General features: G+C 36.6%; 2 protein-coding genes across 2 annotated transcripts; both read right to left on the reverse strand.

The window, feature by feature from the left end:
* Positions 1-144: 144 nt before the first annotated feature.
* LOC114354697 (ribosome biogenesis protein NOP53) lies at positions 145-6519 on the reverse strand. Its single transcript, XM_028307210.1, has 8 exons — positions 6326-6519; positions 5781-5973; positions 5276-5489; positions 4813-4994; positions 3935-4054; positions 2930-3150; positions 843-1039; positions 145-385 (listed from the first exon to the last, which is right to left on the reverse strand). Exons 1-8 carry the CDS (start codon positions 6445-6447, stop codon positions 216-218), a joined length of 1419 nt encoding a protein of 472 aa, XP_028163011.1. The 5' UTR covers positions 6448-6519; the 3' UTR covers positions 145-215.
* Positions 6520-8591: 2072 nt separating this feature from the next.
* LOC114354692 (tol-Pal system protein TolA) lies at positions 8592-17648 on the reverse strand. Its single transcript, XM_028307206.1, has 5 exons — positions 17574-17648; positions 17415-17468; positions 14730-15226; positions 10471-10674; positions 8592-9635 (listed from the first exon to the last, which is right to left on the reverse strand). Exons 2-5 carry the CDS (start codon positions 17446-17448, stop codon positions 9447-9449), a joined length of 924 nt encoding a protein of 307 aa, XP_028163007.1. The 5' UTR covers positions 17449-17468; positions 17574-17648; the 3' UTR covers positions 8592-9446.
* Between the last annotated feature and the right edge of the window lie 4829 nt (positions 17649-22477).

The raw sequence follows: 22477 nt of genomic DNA on the forward strand, positions 1-22477 counted from the left end.
CAGTAAAGTTTTATAAAAAATAAATATTTTTTCTTTCACCAACACCCGAAAAACCAAACTGACTTTGTTAAGGCATATGATGTTGTGTGTAAAAGTGTATTATTTTAGAAAGTAGAAATGAAAGGTGTACTAAGAAAAAATATGTACATGTAAATATTTTTATTTATCTATCAACAACTGACATATTATTATCACCTTAACACCACGTAAAAAGGTCACTTTTTCTCCGCACTCCTGGTGGTGTACTTCTCAATGTCTTTCTCCGTGACTTTGTGGCCAGCCTTGAAGTAACTCTTGATTTTCCTTTTCTTCTTCATCATGACCTTGGACGCGGCCAGCGCGCCTCGGCGTTGGAGAGACTCGAAGCGATCGCGGAGAAGGTTCGCTGGAAAATAAAAGTTATGGTGTTACAAATTAGGTTGCAAGTCGTTTGGTAGAGTAACTAAAACGCATTTTTATGATTCTATAAATAGCCTAAAGCTTTTGATAATGTTGTTCTAAAAACAACTCTTAAAAGAACTATAATTCTTGATAGCGCTATTGACAATTAATGATCATCTCAGATAAAGTAATATACACTGTTATAGGTGGTATCGGCCCGTCATTAGTTACAATAATTATGTAGGTCTCTCACAAGGCACCATACTATGACCACCACTGTTAAGTCTTGTATTAACCACGACAAAAATCCTCCCGAATGCACGGGGCCACTGTAAAGTTCGCACAAGTCCCTAGACGTTTGATTACTTTACAATACATTACGTGCATAACACTAGAAAGACACGAGTCACAAGATAGTCACCTCTAGTGAATACTATACATAAGACTCAAATGGAACTTACTTGTAGATCTGAGTTTCCTCAAATCCCCTGTCAATAGTTCAGGGTCGACGAAGTCTGGTTCCTTCTTAGGCGTCTTGTGAGCGCTTAGAGCTGGTAAAGCAGTCGCTTCTTCTATGGTCTTTTTGGTCGCACGCTTGGTACGTTCTTCAGCTTGAGTGCTTTCTGCCTTCTTTATCGAAGATTGGAGCTGACGGAGCCTGGAACGAAAATGAACCTTATTTTATTTACCGTTAAGTTAAAAACGTTACGGGTTCCAAGACAGGTATCGCGCAGAACTATTCTACCTTCACTGGAACTGAAATTAGTCCCTTTTTATCAAGCTTTTTTTAGTTTTTAAAGTGGAGAGGAAAGCTTATACGGGTAAATTCAATAAAATGTAGGTAAGATAATTATTTAATAAAAAAAAACGTTTATTATAAAAAATACCCGCATCTTTTTGTAAGAAATTCAAGTTTCTAAAATGTCAGATTACAGTAACTCGCTCAGTACAGTCATTCACTCGGTTCACTCATTCAAGTTCAATTACTCATTCGCTCGTTTACTTTATGCCGATTCGAGTACAAGACAGTCAGTCGTTATCCGACCTCCACGGCAGACGGACGTGTCGAGGCAAAATTCGTGAAGTGTTGTGTTTTGTGATAATAAGGCGGGAATACTGCTGGTGCTACTGCAGGAGCAAATCTAGGTAAGTTTTAATTATAAATATTATGCTGTTAATAACGATAATAATGTTTTAGAAATAAATAGTAGTCAATAAGAGGGGGTTGCTGGGGGAAAAACTCGTTCTAAACTTAGATCAAGATTTGCTCTATCTGAAATCTTAATACTGTATTATTTATTAAGTAGCCTATAATAAAAATTAAAACCTGGTGAGGTGGTCTCTTACCTGTGCCTTAAAAATATTTTTTGTGCAAGTACAGTACGTTGGGAGCGTAATGTGACGTCACGGCCACCTGGTGCGCAGTTAACGGATGGGGTTGTAAACATTGTCTACTTTATTTTAGATAAATTAATGTAAAACCTTGGTATCACTTACTTGTACAAATCAGTGATCTTCTTCTTGTCAATCTTGAGCCGCTTCAGCCGTTCTTTCTCCTCCAACTGCTCGCGCTGTTTCCTTCTAGCCTTATGGTCTTTCTTATTATTCTTGACGGGCGGGTTCACCGCTCTGTACTCGTCGGAAGTATATTATGTGCTAAAGAACAATTTATATTCAACTGTCACTTACCTACTTGTAACTTGGCGGCGCACTGTAGCAGACGAGGCGAAGAAAATCTACAAGACCTGGAGCGAGATCAAACGCGAAGCTCAAGACCGAACGCGATGGAGGACTGTTGTGGACGCCCTCTGCCTCATCTAGGGGACATAGGACCTTAAGTCAAGTAAGTCTATTGTCACTTACTTGTACAAATCAGTGATCTTCTTCTTGTCAATCTTGAGCCGCTTCAGCCGTTCTTTCTCCTCCAGCTGCTCGCGCTGTTTCCTTCTAGCCTTATGGTCTTTCTTCTTGTTCTTGACGGGCGGGTTGACCGCTCCATACTCGTCGGACTTATCATCATCATTATCATCATAATCTCAGCCATAGGACATCCAATGCTTTCCATGTTACCTGGTTGGTAGCGGCCTGCGTCCAGCACCTTCCTGCTACCTTTATGATGTCGTCGGTCCACCTTGTGGGTCGACGTCCCACTCATATTGTGCTAAAGAACAATTTCTATTCTACTACTACTTACTTGTACAAATCAGTGATCTTCTTCTTGTCAATCTTGAGCGGCTTGAGCCGTTCTTTCTCCTCCAACTGCTCGCGCTGTTTCCTTCTAGCCTTATGGTCTTTTTTCTTGTTCTTGACGGGCGGGTTGACCGCTCCACACTCGTCGGAATTAGCATCATCATTATCATCATAATCTCAGCCATAGGACATCCAATGCTGCACATAGGCCTCCCCCAATGCTTCCCATGTTACCTGGTTGGTAGCGGCCTGCGTCCAGCGCCTTCCTGCTACCTTTATGATGTCGTCGGTCCACCTTGTGGGTCGACGTCGCACTCATATTGTGCTAAAGAACAATTTCTATTCTACTATCACTTACTTGTACAAATCAGTGATCTTCTTCTTGTCAATCTTGAGTCGCTTCAGCCGTTCTTTCTCCTCCAGTTGCTCGCGCTGTTTCCTTCTAGCCTTATGGTCTTTCTTCTTGTTCTTGACGGGCGGGTTGACCGCTTTATATTCGTTGTCGGACTCGTCGGACGGGTCGTTAGCTGGGTTGTGCGGTTGGGGCAGACCGACGCTCATCTCTTCACGCCATTGGTTCTGAAGTTTAATAGGATAACGATTAACTAATTAACTCTTAGGTCCGTATTACCAGCGATAGAAACTCGATTCAGTCAGTCTTAGTTTTTTTATCTTGTAAAGCCCGGTCTGTGAGCACGTAGAAGTAGAATTTTGTCCAATGACCCCAAGCTACCCATCCTTATCGCTCGCGAAGTGAGTGTGCGAGCGCGACAGCAATATAATTACGCGCGAGCGATAAGGATGGGTAGCTTGGGGTCATTGGACAAATTTCTACGTACTCACAGAATGGGGTATTTATTATTCTGTGGCTCAACACAGAATAGTGTTGAGCCACAGAATAATAAAATAAAATAAGTATTACATAGTTGAGCTTCGTTCTACAACGCGGATTTAATAACCGTCGTCTATCAATCTACACTCAATAAATAGATACAAGTCATGAATTGATTAATACATTTGCCCCACTATTCTTTCTTACGCTAATGTTTGAGTGTTATCGGTACACGCTAAATCATTCATGAGTGCACACGCACACTACAATAATGACGCTCGGATTGCTCGGATCAAACTCCCCGCACCCCGCGCCTCGCTTGACCAAAAATTGGTGGGGCGCGTCTTCGTGGATAAAACGATCTATGACATAGTTTGACATAGTTTTGAGCGGTAGTGACGTAATTTCACCATCATCTGCTCCAAATACCAAAAATTCAGCAAAATATCTAAAAAATCAGCAATGTTTTAAACACAATCCGCTCTAATATTTAACCTCTTTGTAGTGGTAGGATCCTCATCAAAACCTTACCTCCTTCTGCTCCTGCGTGACCTTCCTGAACATGCCATTAGTGACGCGCAGCAAATGCGCCTCGCGTTTCATCATCTTCTGTTCGTGCTGCACTACTTCTTGCAGCAACTCTTGGTGCTCCTGGGAATATTCAAAATCCAACTTTATTAGTTTGTTCAGTGAAATGACGTCCACTGCTGATCAAAGGATTTCCACCACAACCGGTCCTATGCTGCCGCATCCAGGTGTTTCCTGCAATCTTCACCTGATCTTCTGTCCACCAAGTGTGAGGCCTGCCTACCTACACTATATTTTCTGTTTGTTACATTCTTTGTTCTCTACGAGCTATGTGCCTCGCCCACTGCCACTTGATTTTAGCAATTCTGCTTGCTATGTCGGTTACTTTGGTTCTCCTGCGGATCTCCTCATTCGTAGAGACGATGGCCGTTGGGGCAGGAAAGTTCTCGAGTGGCGACCACGGGCTGGAAGACGTAGCGTGGGCAGGCCTCCTACTAGGTGGACCGACGACGGTAAAGGTCGCGGGAAGAGCCTGGATGCGGGCAGCGCAGGACCGTTCGTTGTGGGGGACCTTGGAGGAGGCCTTTGTCCAGCAGTGGACGTCATTTGGCTGAAACGAACGAACGAACGAACATTCTTTGTTAGTATGTAGGCCCTTTTCAGAACACTTTTAGACACCCTAAATATGTATACTTTGCTCTTATACCTATCAATTTTGACACAACATATCTACTGGCTTCTGATGAGAAGTGGCCGAATTTTAATAAATAATTTTATAGTCAGCAGAGTTTTATAAACGATTTGACAATTTGTGATTACCTAAAAAGTAAGTTATTTTTAAGTCATCATTACTTAATTGATCATAAAGAAATAGTAAATACCTTAAAACTAGGGTTATAACTGATGCCTGGGTGTGGAGTGTCCACAGCTGATCTGGTAACCACAGTCTTCGGTAGAGGTGGTTTGGGCCGCAACCTCCTCTGTGTTGGAACGTTGTGTAGCTGTGCCTCTGTCGGAACAAACTCTTCGCATAGCGTTTCGGGGATACCTTTGGCTTCTGGCACTGCAAATGTAAAATGTGAGAGACGAGTTATTAGTGTTTTTATTTAACAAAAATGAGTTCAATCAAAACTGTATGAAATGAGGGATCATTTTGTCTTATCAAATTCAGATATTTCAAAGATAAAATATTTTTGATCACAATGGAATAAGAACTTTTTGAAACAACAAAAAACACATGTTCAAAGTTCTGGGCACAAAGTAAGTTGTACCATCATCAAAATGATGACAGTCTTTATTGTATGATGATGATGATCAATAAAAGATCTATAATATTCAACTTACAGTCTTGACCCCATAAGTCCAAATCAAATGTGTTTCTAATGGCTTTAGTCTTCCTTTTTTTATCCAGAGCAATTTTTCTATTTTTCCTGGCAACTTCAACTTTCTTCTGGAATTTTCCTGTTTCAATGCATTTTTTCTCATTTATTTTACTGAGAGCCGTTGGTTTGGAGCCCACTGGATTGACGTGATTCCTCTTTGCATTTGGGTCTTGTACCTAAAAGAAAATACTTAATTTAATCTTATGGCAGACTAAATTAGGTTTCTATTGGGTTTTTTTACTGGTCCATGAAGAGTTTATGTAATTTTTTATCTTGATACAGACTAAAATACAAAATGTACTATCTAGTATCTACTGATGAACCGAAAATGACTTAGGATAATGCATTTTCACCACAAAATAAGTAATTTTTGACTGACAATTTTATAAAAAAGTAGTGATCAATTTGGAACTTAATTTTTAAGCACATTTTTATTATGTTCGTTGATATTTAGACATCAGGTTTACCTTAGAAGTAGGTAGCAAAACTTCGAAGCATTTAGGTGTCTGTGACAACTGTAGACGTTTCCTCTCCTTGGCTGATCTAGGCTTAGCCACGACTTTTGCAGTCTCATCAGCTGTTTTTTCTTTTGCTTTAGTATTTTCATCACCCTGTGTGTCAACTACGAACAACTCGCTGTCTGGCTTAGTGTCAAACTTTCTAAAATAAGCAGTAATGATAATTAGAAATTGTTTCATAAGAACTGTGGATCACAAAATTGTTGAGTACTTATTATGTTCTTGATATCGCTGAGAATAATTTAAACTCCAGTGATTAAGTGTATGAATCGTATAGTTATATCCTGTACTATACTAGTAAATTTGGTACTTTCATTATGTTAAAAAATGTGGTGTTTTTAAAAGTACTGAGGTAGATATTATGTCCAGTTACTTTTATGCATCTTCCGTTTATGTTTTTAATTGTATCGTAGTTGAATTTTATAAGCTGTTTTTGTATATTCAAAGGTCAAAAGGAACAAAAATGAGTTTCAAATTGATAAACATAACCTCACCCCAATCTTTCCTCCAGCCGCTGGTCCTCTAAGAATTCTTCTACATCATTGATATCACAATATTTTCTCCATGCCTTTTTATTCTTTTTAGAAACGTGCTTCTTTTTCTTAACAACAGACATTTTTGTTTATAAAATTAAAACAAATTCAACGTGTATCGCACGAGTCGACCTTAGTTTTGAATGACAGATGAATCTACGTCTCGTTACACGTCAAAAAACTTATCAGCTGTAAGCTTAGATTAATATAATCTAAGGCTGTAAGCTTAATTTAAACAAAGCATTTATTTACTACAAATCTATTTCCGATCTATGCAATCAAAAGTAAATTATAAGATAATTATTCGTTTTCAATTTATTTTATTGTTATTTAATGTAAAATAAAGGGTCGTTTTTAAAAAATACTTGAATTCTTTTCTTTTTGTGAAATGAAACGTATAAAAACTGATTGACATTTGACATTGACCTGTGACATTGACGTTTAGTATCACATTTACGAAGCAAGTTGCTAATAAAATGTAGAACGATTTTATTTTTTATGTTTTTATTTCAAACTTAACAGATGTATAAAACTAAAATATTAAACTTAATGGCAATTAATTTTACTATTTGGTTATTTATTTCTCTTCTTCGCAGTCTTCCTCTTCTTCTTCATCACCCTCCTCAGCCTCTTCAGCAGGTGCGTCATGAACTTCTGCAAAAAATAATGTCACCTTTTCTTTACCCTATCCACGTAGGGGTTGTTTCAATGATGCCCGAATAAAAGTACTACCTATTGTCCACTTAAACGTTTGTGTTAATTATTCTGATGAACAAGGACTATGAGAAAGAGTTTAAGTTTCCACCATAATTAAATAAGCCTAGGCCTACATAAAAAGTTTCGAGTGTAAATTAATCTGACTGGAATAACTATTGCTATCTATTGATTCGTCAATAAATAAATCTTACTTTTTCCAAGTTACAAATTTTTAGGCTCACTTTTATCAGCAATTCGGATAAAATAATATTCTAGCTAGGTGATTTAGATCTACTTTAGAATACGGCAGATGAAATGTTTTAACTATACGTTAATAAAGACCCCACAACCTACCACCATTTACTTCCTTGCGACCATATTCCTTGTTTCTTGAAAAAATTGTTCAGATCTACATAATCATCGGGAAACACTTCTTCGAACGAATCAGCGTCTAACAATTTTATCGGCTTGGCTGTTAGTTTTTGTAACTTTTTATTCGCAAAGTAGTTTACGTTAAATGCCTTGACCGGTAAGGCTCGAGGTTTTGTGCTTTTGTGCTGGTTAAAAGCAAATGGATCTGGTAAAATCTCTATTTCCACTGTGTCAACTGGTTTGAAGTGCGCTGGTTTTGTTGCGTATGGGTCAATGTCAAGCACGATGGGCTTAAGTGAGGTATTTTCGAGTGCATTGTCGAATGTGGGTATGGTGTCTTCATGATTGGGGTGAATTTGCTGTGAGGTTTGAGTCTCGTAGTGGACCTGGGCGCTGGACCCCTCTGAAAGAATGAAACAACTCGCTTTACGAATCTCCTCGATTCGTTAGAAGGCGAGAAAAGTGAGTGATGAAAGCGGGGTTTACGTGAGTTTTTATTATGTTAATTACCGTTTTATTCACTAGGCTTTGGTCCTATCAGTTGGATTGTAAGACTGAGAACTACTAAGCAAATAGCCGAAATATAAAACTAATTTTCCTTCTCGTTCCTACTCATAATTCACCTGACCAGGAGTCGAACCTAGTCTTTAAATTCTAAAATGATTTTGTCCTGTAATATTTCTATGATTGACTATAGGTACAGTAGAGAACTTTTTGACTATATTATCTTAATATTTCTCAAAATCGCCAAGGTTATTGCAAGGGTTTTTCTGGTTTTCATAGCTATCTAATCTCTATAATACTTTAGTGTGTTAGTGTTAAGGAATCGTGTATTGCAGGTAAATATTGTATAGGTGGTGAGGTACTTAATTAATGTTAGGGATGAATGTTAGTCAAGTCATAGTAGAATTAAGTGAGATGTCAAGTCAGAACAAGTCGAGTGATAACCAACTGATAAGTAAAGTAGTTGAGTATGTTAAGAGAAAATAAACCTCAGATTCTGTGAGTCATGTTATCAGATAGACAACATACTTATTATTAAGTTTAGTTTCAGTTTTGAATAGTCCAGTGTCAGAAATAGTCAAGAGTTCGTCAAGTTCGTATTAAAATAAGCAGTTTTAACAAAACTCTTTTATTTTTTCTTACACAAACATCGGTTTTTATTTGTAGCACACTATGGCTTGGAGACATCGCACTTAATTTTGCAAAATATTAGCACTATGTTAGTGATGGTGGTGACTGCGTGCCAAATTCGATGGTGCTGCCATTTTTGCAATATAACTATAAAAAAATTATACTTATACAAAAATGTAAGCACCTAATATAATATTAACAACTGAATAAATAAACTGCAAATATAAAAAGGTATAAAAACATTCAAAAATATAAAAGACTAACAACATTCAGTTGTAAAAATTAGCTATGTTAACAAAAATAGTTTATTTACACTTTGTAAAAACCTAGATTTTGGTTAAGATTAAAATAGGACTCAAAAGTTATCAAATAAATATTTTAAGCTAATCATTAGGTTGAAATCCTATTGTAAAAATAACCTTATTACTTATCTAGTTCTTAGGTCCAACGTTTGTCTAGTTTATTTCGCATCACTTTGAAAATGCAACTCGGCGTTATTATTAAATAAATTATCAGAAACTTAACGAATAAACTGAAAAAGTTGAAACCTTAGAACATAAGGTTCCGATTACTGTGCTTGGTCTATAAAAATTGAATTAGAGAGTTAAAGACAGAGAGTATTTGACTTAATCTAAGTCCCGTATTAAGCAATGACGCTCGTAAACGAATCTGCACTTGACTAGATTCGAGTCTGTGATTTGTTTAAATATTGCAATTCAACCAATCACAGCTTAGAATCTATGCCTGGGTAAATCAAGTCTAGAGCATCATTTCCTAATACAAGGATAAGAATTTAAAAAGTAAATTATTCTCTCATAATAAATTCAATTTTAGAACTCTACACAGAATCAGGCCTGGTGCACCTAAAACCTTATTGCTACTAGTGGTGGTAATCCGACTGCAGAGTATAATATTGTTCTTGGCTGTTGTTCTGTTCTGACGCTGGGACGACCTGGTACTCCTCATAAACCGTACCTTCGTGGGAGGAGTCCTTCTGACCTCCTAGACCAGCTGCTGCTGCCTTGGCTGCCGCTGCCGCGGCGTTAGCTTGGGCTTGTTGGGCCGCCGCCTGTGACATAAATAAATAATGTAAAGATTCATGATTGAGTGAGGGTATCAGAACTCTTATAATGATGTGTATCCTATCTACGGGTCAAACACCTACCTGTTTTAATAATGTTTAATTTATATTTTGGTAAAAATGGGGGAAAGTATTCAAATGAAAAACTGAGAAATGAAAGAAAGTTTTTCATCATATCAGCCTTTTATTATAGATTACCCCAGCTAGAATCATTCACTAGAAGTACATGGTTATTCTTATATCTTCAATTATGTACGCCTTTGCTTCGTTCTTTGCTTCCTGTTTAGCAAAAACATGCAATTATTAACAAGAGGAATATGCCTGTCCATAATAGATTTGTTAAAAAATTAAATGTGTTAGTTTTTTTTTTTCTCTAGACTCCTGGACTATGACGTAACTTCATTTGAAGAGTTTACGGAGTTAGTTTTAAACTTAGTGAAAAAAGAGTTGTAAGAGCACTAAGCAGTACTAATTTGAAACCTAAATCGGAACATGGCCACACACAGTTTAATATCTATAATATGCATATGGTTTAATACCTACTTACGTGCTACTTACCTGATTCTACTAAGCATAGATCTTGGTAGCAGCTTCGAACTCACTCCCGACTATTGTAATCTAAACTGCATCTAGAACCAGTGGAGCCTGTCTATGACCAGCAGCACTTTTGCCACACTTCGGATGAAAATCAAAATATTGCCCAAGATACTTTACCCGGGTATTAGATCAGCTAGGCTGCTTCAAAATCCTGAACCAGAGCAGCTTGCTGAGACGATCAGCATGACCATGACCCTTATTCTTCAGTTGGGTCTATTGTACATACCTGAGCCTTCCTAGCAGCAGATTGGGTGGCCTCGAAGTCGATTCTGACTCCATGCAGCTGTTCCTGCAGGGTCTGCAGTCTCTGTCGTGCAGCGCCGACCATGGCAGTCTGTGCTCCGAGCTCACCGGCAGCTTGGGACGCTGCTTCATTGGCGTTTTCTGAGGTGGCTTGCGCGGCGTTCAGGGCAGCTTGGATCACGTTCACCTAGAAAATGGCATTGTTGATTAACAGACTCCTCCTGATCCGAACCTTTTTTTTAAAGAATTGTAATCATTGGGTACACAAAATACTAATAGCCCCGTCGCGTTGGCCCCTCGTACTAGCTCGTTTGTGCGTGACACAAACTGGGCTCACCACAAAAGTCAAGCGGTCGGGGTTCGAACCCGCGTTCCTCGGGTGACGAGTCGGCCAGTCCGACCCCTTCACCGTTCGGCTATCATGGCTTCAATTTCCATCAAAAGTAAAACTGCTTTTGCAGGAATCCCTGGTCTTAAAAAATATGTAACTACCTATCTACCTAATGGGAAATTAACTTGTGTGGTTTTCTAAATTAAGTTTATTTAGGTAAATTATTTCTTTGGTTGACACCAATGTTGTTACAGCTCAGATACGTTAATAGAATAACCGGAAACCAATGAATTTTCATGGTTAAATGATTAAGATTTTTATTTAATAATGGAGCAAAATCGATCGAAGGAACTTATTTAACAAATAAATTACACAACGGAAAACTTCATTACAATAGGCATTGAATGAAACTTCCAAAAATTTCATTAAGTGAAATGGTTGTGCAAGAGAACTACCTATAAAATGCTATTACCTAAATTATTTGTTAACCTATCTACTGGTTACGAAGAAATAAGAAAGAATTGAACAAAGAGTGAATGTGTTCCAATTTCGATAATAATGTCGCAAAACAACAAAGCTTTGCATCAGAAGATTTAAAATTAAACGGTCGATCGGTGCCGGTTTAATTTGAAAAAGTTGAGCAATGTTTAGTAACCGTGTGACTGCTTACGACCTTGAGAAGTTGATAGCCTAAATAAGTTTAATTACTTGTTGAATTGTTGTTTTCATTACAAAAGTATAGCACTTACTACATCTTTATTAAAAGCAGAGGCCGACCCGATATTACGCGCGATTACAAATTACCAGTAGTACTTATAGAGACTCGTAGAATACAAGCCGAAGCTAAAGACACCTTTTTAGGATCATTGACTATGACACTGTAAAATTCGATTCTTAAGTATTCCTAAATACTTCGCCATGTCCTCGTATAGATTTATCCTAGAAAATCAAGCGCCTGCAATATAGAGACACCGATGTCCTGCAAGGCACTATCAATAGCTCCAAATACCTAAATCTATGCCTATGTGGTAGAGCAAACTAAACAGGTCTAAAAATGTAATAAACAACGGTAATTTTACTAGACTCTACACATCGTCTGTCTTAGCCACTGATTCATCAATGAAAGGGAATATGAATTACCTAACCGTATTATTAACGGAAGGAAAACTATCTCATGGTCGAGGATCAAATTCCAAGAAACAATTTCTAACCACGAGACATTGACATTTCTATTTCATTATCTAGGTACGTAGGTCTTGCATAAAACGCTACTCATGTAGGTCCTACTTAATATTACTTTTAAAATTTCGCGTGTAATTTTATTTAATCAGCGTATTACATTAATTAAATTGGCTATAACTAAGTAATTATAAAAATACTAACATCCCGTCATTTTGTTATTAAGCGGACAAATTAAATTAGATTTCATAAACAAATAGCATTAAATCTCCTCCAATAAATACTTTAATTTAAAAATACTAACTAGTAACGTGCGGTAATTATTAATTTTTTATTTCATACTAGCGGCCGCCCGCGACTTCGTACGCGTGGATCCCATTTTACCCCCTTCATGTATCTTACGTGGTTTAGATTTTTTCATACAAATGTTTTTTCCCGCTAACTCCCGTTCCCGTGAGAATTTTGCAATATCCTGTTGTAACTAAGCTTTAAATTTACTAAGGTACCTGCATGCCAAATTTCAAGCGTCTATGTTACGTGGCTTAGATTTTTTCATACAAATGTTTTTCTCGCTAATTCCCGTTCCCGTAGGAATTTTGCAATATCCTGTTATAACTAAGCTTAAAGTTTACTAAGGTACCTGCTTGCCAAATTTCAAGCGTCTAACTTAAGCGGTTTAGATTTTTCATACAAAAGGATTTTCCCGCTAATGCCCGTTCCCGTGGGAATTCCTAAGTATCCTATAACCTGCCCAGGAGTATGAAAAATAATTGTACCAAGTTTCGTTAAAATCCGTCGAGTAGTTTTTGTTTCTATAAGGAACATACAGACAGACAGATAGACAGACAGACAGACAGACAGACAGACAAAATTTTACTGATTGCATTTTTGGCATCAGTATCGATCACTAATCACCCCCTGATAGTTATTTTGAAAATATATTTCATGTACAGAATTGACCTCTCTACAGATTTATTATAAGTATAGATATCAGATAGTGTTGATTTATTGTGCACAAAACAAATAAATAATTAACTAAGTACACGAGTGTATTAAGTCAAGGAGATTTGTACTTCCTACCAAATTTATTGGCACGATTCTCGCGCGATACTTCAAAATAAATAAAGGCTATCGATTTGGAAAAAATATCGATTTACTGGTTGTGATTTCAACATTGGACAGTTGTTTTGCGAAAATTGTCGCAAGTGCGCCTGCGACTGCAATACCGATGGCGCGTCGAATGGCGGTTGCAATTTGACTGTGACCTGTCACTAACTCCGCAAAAAAGGCTTGAAACAGCAATATCCAATTCAATATTGGTTAATGTCTAAATAAACAACAATGCTTAGACCAATTTGTAATATTAAATATGAAAATTTATCTGCGTTGATGTACTAATTGAATGTTTTTAAGTTATGTTAGCCAAAATTAACTGGAATTTAGTAACATTTTGTGTCATTTAATGAGACAATATTACGATCAACCATTACGATTATTTTATTTATATCGCATGAATTATTCACTCAAGTTATGAAAATCTGAAATAGCGTTAGCGTAACAGTCGTAAGTTTCATAATATCCGATTATAACATAGATCAACCAAAGAAAATGTTAAATCGTAATCAAATCGAAACAACGAACTACATGACTAGCGGGGTCATTGTCAAACTACCTTGAACTGGCTTTTTTTATTGTTTTTTACTCTACAACTTATGATAACGCAGTCTGCAGCGTTGCAAAAACGGGTAAACCAGAACTTCAAATAATTGCAAACTGCGAAATGTTTTTTAAAAATGACAGCTGCAATAAAACTGCCCATTTTCCAGACCAAAAAGAGCAACACGGTCAAATCGAACGATTTCTTGTAGGAACTGGACCGATTAGACTTACGTAAACAATTATTTCTAACCAATATCCACTTATTTGTTTTGTCATTTTCATCACCAGACTCCATCTAAGTGTTACGTAAGCCGTTGCGATTTTTTCACGAACTAAACGAGCAACAAAAAGTCGATGGTTTCTTTTAAAATATGCAACTCGAAATGAGATCACTGTCAAGCTTTTTATAGTTTACATTGCGTATGATTTGAATTACAATTAATTGGAAATTATTTAAATTGGAGCATTGTAGACGATGTTGCTAAACGGTTTGTTGAATTGAATGTAAAACCAATAACTTTGTTGCAAGTTCGCTTCGCAAAATAAACAATTTGAAATCAATTTTGTTCACTACGCTACAATACAAGTAAAAGTAGAGCAGTATTATGGGAATGACAATAGTTCTTACACACGAAAAAATAGTAGCTAAGTAGGCATGTAGCAATTGATTTTTCTGTTTGATTACTAGTTGACTTTCGGTAGAGAGCTTATTAAACTGTACCTACCTTTTAAAACCTCGTTTCTGCTGTCTAGCTAAAGTTGTTTAAATGACACGCATTTAAAAGTAAGAGCAAAATAGTAATTTTCTTCTACTATGATAAGAAACATCGATGTTTTGATCCAAACAGACAAATGTAATCGATCTTAACTGATTGTGAAAAACTTGAAGTTCAGTAAAGTCTTCTTCAAGTAGATTTTTATCATAATTAAGTAGGAATATGCCTTTTTTCGGACAGGTAGGTAGACTTTCTTGAGCTTTACCGGGATATAGCTAAGCTTAGAGGGCTCATAACTTCTACAGAGGACGTGTTTTAGACTAGTTAGTTTATAAGTCTTGGTTAAATTAAACTCACCTGGTGCATAGCTTGCTGAGCCGCTTGCGCCGCGGACTGGGCTGCTCTCTTAGCTTGCTGCAGCTGCATTTCTTCTCCTTGCAGGCCGACCTTAGCGTCTCTGACTTGCTGCTCCAACCCCGACAGAATCACTTGCTTTCCAGCCAGCGCTGCCTGCGCTGTCGCACTAGCCTGAGCCGCTGACTGGGCTAAAGTGTTCTTCGCTACATACGCCGCCTGGTACGCCGCAGCCGCTTGGTTACCCAGCGCTGTCTTCGCTTGATTGGCAGAGCCTACAGCGATGGTCCTCAGACCGCTGCCTCTGCTGAAACCTTTCTTCTGGTTGTCGCCGGTGGCAGCGGCCTTAACGTCCTGGATATAAGCGTCGTAATGGCTTGCAGACTCTTGGGGCTCCTGTGCTTGGACCTGGCCGGAGGACTCGTAGTCATATTCGTACTCGGCCTGTTGGGGAGCGCTTTCGCGGGCGACAGGGGCAGCGGCGGCGACGTAGAGGGTGCCTGGAATATGGATTGAGGATATTTAACTTGTTCAAAGCTCAGCCTTTAGTGTTTAGAGAGTTTGACTTGATTTTTCTGGGTTTTAAGCTTTCAGCGTCTACCTAGGGTTTTACCTGAATAATATAGGTTTTCAGAAGGACACGTATGGTAGAGACAGCATTACGAAATTTTCGATTGAAGTAGGACCTATATGATCATTTATTATGATCTGCATTATCTTTAGAGTACTTATTTTCTCTGTTAGTAGACAATATTTTCATGAGTCCTGAATAAATCAAGCTAAGTAAAACCTAAGTCCAATCCAAAGTTAATGTCTTTCTCCTGTAAAATATCAATTACAGCCTACACATCTACGATAAAAGTAGTTAGGTTCTAATATTCTCAACAAAACCTTTAAAATCTGTCAATTAGAAACCATTGAAAAGTTGACAAAGATACTAATCTCCACAAAAAGCAAATGAAAAACATCCCACCAACAATCGACGCCATCCGTGCGTTTCGCGATCACACTCCGCTAACAAAACGCTCATAATTACCATTCATTGCACTAAATATGGTAACCGCAACGCTATCGTTATCAAATAACGTTACGTAGTAACGCGTTAATACGTTGAGGAACTAAAACTTGCGTGAATACAAAATCAACTTCCGAAATACGCGTTACATGAATTATTATACAATAAACCAATAACATGCAACAAAAGAATCTTTTTAACAAACATCGAACACATCAATGTTCAATAATTAAATTGTATTTTACGCAACAATAAAAATAATTAAGCATTCTCTTCACCGTAATAAAAAGCGATTTATTAACCCACTTTGCTACGACTGATTGGTTTCATAAATTATAATAAATATAGGACATTTAAAACTGTTAATTAAAGTAATTGATTTATGTAATACTTAAATAATAACTCTTTTCATAAATAAGGTTATTAATTTCCTCTATGTAAGAATGTTAATATGGTGTCATGAAATAATTTAATAAGAGAATGTGGGTTAATATAGTGCTCTATTTTAATTTAATAAGTTATGACTTAGATACGTGTATGTTTCAACTTTCCCTTGTTACTTAGTTTTAGAGATAGGCAATAAATATTCTAAGCTTAAGACTTGCAAATCAACCTGAAAGATCAACTGAATCATTCTAGATTCTGTTCAAAGACCGCTGAAAACCTTTGCTCAAAAATTCATCTTTCAAATTCACTGAAAACGTTGATAAAAGTCTGAACCGTTACTCAAGTTTCATTCAAGCAGACTTTCAGAAGCTTATATCTATTTGCCTCTGAAATTCAATGTGTATTGTACATTCGTTCACAGGCTTTTAGTGTCTTCTTGAATAAATTTTAATATTAATAAAATTAATCTCAGTATTCGGGTATTATTTTACTAACAGGAAAGTCAAGAGCCTTAACATTATTCAAGTTGATTTAATTATGAATGAAATATTGTATTATGTATTAATTAAAATAAAGTGCGCGTATTTAATATATTATTATGATATGCAACCATTACGTTAGTAACAAGAGTGATTACTGAAATAATATAATTATTAAATAGAAATAAATTAGTGAATGTAGAGTTTAGAAAAGTCTGTATTTTCTGAAAAAAGCGTAATTTTCCTATCATGATAATTGATTCAATGTGGTTTTAAATAGAGCTTTAAGATAAATATTGTATTTTAAATAAAACTAGCGGCCGCCCGCGACTTCGTACGCGTGGATCCCGCTTTGCCCCCTTCATGTTTTTTCCCCGCTAACTCCCGTTCCCGTGGGAATTTTGCAATATCCTGTTGTAACTAAGCTCTAAGTTTACTAAGGTACCTGCATGCCAAATTTCAAGCGTATAACTTAAGCGGTTTAGATTTTTCATACAAAAGGATTTTCCCGCTTATTCCCGTTCCCGTGGGAATTCCTAAGTATCCTATAACCTGCCCAGGAGTTTGAAGAATAATTGTACCAAGTTTCGTTAAAATCCGTCGAGTAGTTTTTGTTTCTATAAGGAACATACAGACAGACAGACAGACAGACAGACAGACAGACAGACAGACAGACAAAAATTTTACTGATTGCATTTTTGGCATCAGTATCGATCACTAATCATCCCCTGATAGTTATTTTGAAAATATATTTCATGTACAGAATTGACCTTTCTACAGATTTATTATAAGTATAGATTAACTTACCTAAGCACAACAGAACTGTCCTAAACGCCTTCATATTTATACTCTTCAGTCGTACTGAAACACAAAAACTTTATCACTAAAATACAATTTATTAATTTAATAGCTAAAACACTTGAAGCACTCAAAAAAGCGACACAGCATCACTGAAGTCTAGTCTACCTTCCAATACTTTCACAGTGTTTAATCGTTATCGGTTTAGGCGGGGAGTGGCCCCTGGCTCGCAGTGAGGTAATGTGCTGGGCAACTTCGAGTACTTGTATTTATAGGAAGGTTCGCTCCGTCCAGTGAACGGCTGAGATAGATCTGTATAGAGTTGCTGAAACAATATTTGGCAAGGACTTGTGGACTTCCGTCGATTTCATGCATAGAAGAAAGTTAAACGTTCAACATGCTGAAGGGTATTATCTTTTTTTGATATTAATATCACTTCTTATATTGAATATTCTTATATTGAACTTCGGCCATAAGAGAAAATGAGAGGATTTGGGAAAAAGTGCATGATAGTTTTTATGGGAAACGCAAAAATAAGTCTCCAATGTCACTAATCGGTATTTTTTTATATCTAGCGTTCCTTAATGTAAATTTAAATTCTTTGTTGCATGTTACATAAGATAGGGTTGAAAGATTGCAATAGATGTAGGGAATTTGATTCTTTTCTACCTTAACTTAACTACCTTTATACCAACTTCTCCCATGAATGACACAAATACAACACAAAGAATCGATTTTCTTTTTAATCGCTGGAAAACTCTCGAGATCGTTTTTCAGAGCAAATATTATAGTCTTGCAATTCACGAAAGCGAGTGAGCTTTACGTGTGTGTGTGTGTACGTGTACATGTAGGTACATACATAACGATAGTGTAATGTCTATCAAAACTTTTGAAAAACGAACAGAGAGGCACCATACATGTAAAGCTCACTCGCCATCCTGAATTGCAACAAATATCCCTAAAAATCTAGAGAGAACTTGATATGGATCTCTATTTTTTTAACCGATTTTTTCAACGATACTAAGGTAAAATATTGTATGTAACCTGTAACAAAAATATGTTCATCTAATTCAACGTATGTTGATACAACTGCCTCGAATATTTATGATCAGCATGCTTTTAATTTATTAATAAAGTGAATAATATATTAAAGACATATTATCTCAATACTTAATCATTACTGGTAAATCACTTCACATTCACTGTACAAATTAAGACGAGTTACAACATAAAACAAGCCTATGATCTTCAAAGTTAAAATAAAAATAAAATAAAGCTAGAGATCTTTCTTTCTTCTTTAATCATAAAAAATATTATAGAAATGTTTTATCAACTCTATACAAATCTTCCAAGTTTTCTGGCAGTCTGCAGTGACTTATTGAATGCTGAAAGCATTGTATCTAGGTAGATCAGTGATAATGGCTTCTGAAGACACGATCGATACAAACAGCTTTGATAAACGTTTTACAATACTAATGTAATAATACGAAAGTATAGTTAATTTGTCTGTCACGGTTTCACGCCTAAATGAACGGATTTTGACGAATTCTGGTATAGAGAAGAAAGAATAAATGGGGATTAGGAGAAGATGCATACGTACTTACTAATAGATGCTTTGCTAAGTGTGGCACCGTAATAAATACCTAATAAAGGTGAAAATAGGCATGAAAGTTTTTATGGACACCCCGTGGATGTTGATGGGTTACCTATACTAGTTATGAACGTTATGAAAACTATGAGTACTTTTCGTAATAAATAAAGTGCTGCAGATACTGAAACCACACATCCATTCATAATGTCATTGGCAGAAGTTCCTCTTTAAAACTTTAATCCCACGAGCAATTTTACTAACTATTATGCTAAATAACATGAGTTGCAAAAAAATAATTTTCATTAGGGACTTCCCGATTTAAGTGTCAACAAATCATTTTCAGTCACGTTCAACTTAATTTTTATAAGGGATCTTTGAAATAGCTATAATAAATTCAGTTTTGCATAAACTGGACGACGATTGCCGTATTGATTTATTTACAATAGTACAGAAACATTTATCGAGTAGCTTGATAATACCTACTACAAAGAAATTACGTTATAAATTATTTTTTTTTGTACATTATTGACAAAGATTTATCAAAGATATCATAAATACCATATGGTAGAGTCATTTGGCCACTAAAACTTTTGATTAGAGTTAATAATTTGATTTGATTTCAAAGTTTCAAATACTATTGTCCAGTTAATTAATTAATAGGTCATTGAGATTTTTGGAATGTTGTCAATAGTTAGAAAAAAAATTATGGTAGAGAATTCTGTACCTACCTACCGAAATGAAATAAAATATAAACGTAGTAATATTTACTTAGTTGCCCTAATACTAGATCTAAGTACATTACCCGTGTATTTTTAATTAACACAGTGGTAAACCCAAATGGTATGTTTAAAGAGATTGAGAATCTATACTAAAACAATAAATAAAGAGCAGACTTTGTAAGTTTTTTTTATTATGTAGAGAGTTTGAAGAAATCTTTGAATAATTGAAAGGAAAATATAATGAAAATGAAATACTTTATTTAGCGAAACAAAACAACTAACTAAACTAAAACTAAATAGAGTCGGTAATTATAATAATAATTCTAATGTGCGTGTCACCGAAACGGTACATCCACTCAACATCATGCTCAAGTGTCGTATAAGTGTCGTGTAGTCCTCTATTTCCTTATTCATGGTATAATAATAAAACATTAGAATTTTCCTCAATTTCCCAAACTTTCTCATCCATTGGATAATAATTACCGAACTTACATCATTGGAAAATTCGCACCAGCGAAATTATTAACATACAATTACGATTCGTGACTAAGTGTTGCAACTTCCAGCGGAACTTCTACTTAAATCCGCCACAGAAATATGTTCAGTAGGTACGAATTAAACACGAAAGATGCTATAAAAAGTTGCTATGATTTAACTTAAGTGATTGCGTCACTAAATTAATTAGAAACCGTTCGTTTGTTTCAGCCAAATGACGCCCACTGGACAAAGGGGTCCCGCAAGGATTTTTACAACGACCGGTCCTGCGCCGCCCGCATCCAGCAGGCACCTCCCGCGACCCTCTCCAGATTTAATTGGAAATATATTAGAATTAATTTCAAGGATATTTGAAGACCAAGTTGGTATTGAATGGCAGAGTAGAATAGGGTCACTCATACTCTTTCCGTGGAGTCGTAAAAGTCGACTAAGGCCCAGAACAGACGGTGAAACGCAACTGCAACGAAACTTCAACTGCTAGTTACTTTTGAGTTGCATCTAAGTCTCTGCCATAGCGTCCGTTGAGAGACCACACATGACGCGACCAGTTTGAAACTTTCAGTTTCAGTTTCAGTCATCAGAATCATCAGAAAATTGCAGTTTCATTGCAGTTGCGTTTCACCGTCTGTTCTGGGCCTAAGAGACAAATGTGTATAAAAGAAACTACATACTCGTATTTTGTGCAAACACAAACTACACTGACACTCGTTATTATTTGTGTTGTAATTAGAAATGTAAATAAAACAGCTCCCTCTCAATTGACACAATTTATTTTATCTAGGAAGCTCTTTTATACTGTTAACAATTAAGATATTATAACTACTGTAATCATAAACATAACCATCCTTCTGAAAAAATAACATTCTATGACAACCCGGCTGTCACTGTAGACTTCCGGGCTCTTGAACTCTCTCCGTATCCGGTAGTCAGTGTACCTGAAATATTCTGAAAATATCCGAAGAAATTTACGTGGTACATACGTCTTTTCATTTTCATGACATTCTCTAACAGAGTTTAGGCCAAATCCTCCATTATTCTTGTCGTTTCGACAACAAACCTACACAGTGTCAGCTCAAAACCCCGCTACAAGAGTGGTGTTGTCAGCAGCATTCATTAAATCCTCCTGCGAGCAGTTGCTCAGGCACTCAGAGCACGACATTTCCATCCTCCATTTGTCTCTGGCAAATAAGAAAGGGAGTTTCTTTCTCCTGCTGTGGAGACTGAATGACTGATGATAACGAGTCATCTTTTTACTGTAATTGCCATGAGCCTTTTGCCTTTTTTTGGGACTGTTCCCATCTCTCATTCCAACCGCTGCAAGTCCTGTGTAGCCAGCTTCACCGTCAATAAAAACCCAACCAGTGAAAGGCAAGTTTTTCCGGGGGGAAAATTAAACTGTCATTGGAAACTCTTTCAAAATCAAAAAAATCAAAATCAAAATTATCTTTATTTGTTTAGACTCATTAAATTAGTACTTGCAAATCGTCAAATGCTCTTAAGGAGCCTATGACATGTCTCATTCTTTTTTTGCCCTACCAGCGCTTCGAGACAAACATTTCGCAAGTGCTGAGAAGAAGCGCCGCAACAAACTCAGTCACCACTGTCTTATGAATCTTAGTTAAGTAAGACTACAATACATACAGCTGCCTAAAAATACATGTACAACACTTTTTCAGACTAACTTCCTACACAAACCACGTTTATCGAGGAGTTTCGGTAACGTCGTTAAGTCGCATTATGTATAATATCACGGTAATGAAATATAGCCCGATTATACACTTTACTTCAACTGAAGCGAAAACTAAAATGTTCACTAAATTGTTCAGTCTTGTCCTGTGTCTTAATAAATGGATTTTACGCAACATTTAGGTTATAGTGATTATAACATTATTGATTACTGTTACGTAGGAGGTTCAACTTTTATAAAAAATCATTGGCAGAACAGAACAGAAACCTATGATAGGCTACCTAACCAAAGTAGTGTTTTTTTATTATGACAGGAAACATACAAGATTGTAAATGTAAATGTCGCAGTCAGATTGTATAATCCGCCGTTTTACATTACAGCTAGGCATTTTGCATTACAGCTCTGTTTTGTAATACGGCGGATTAACGTTTAGCCGGATTGAATACGGCTGAATGAAAATCCGCCGGAATGTATTCGGCGCCAAACGTTCTTCAATACGGCTAGCCGTAATGTAAAACAGCGTGTCATTACCCGCCGCTTTGTCAGTTTTTAGTTCCTATTTTCAATACCGTGGCGCTGC

Source organism: Ostrinia furnacalis, unplaced genomic scaffold (assembly GCF_004193835.3).
Source record: "Ostrinia furnacalis isolate ACB-3 unplaced genomic scaffold, ASM419383v2 OfSCF2106, whole genome shotgun sequence".
Taxonomy (NCBI): domain Eukaryota; kingdom Metazoa; phylum Arthropoda; class Insecta; order Lepidoptera; family Crambidae; genus Ostrinia; species Ostrinia furnacalis.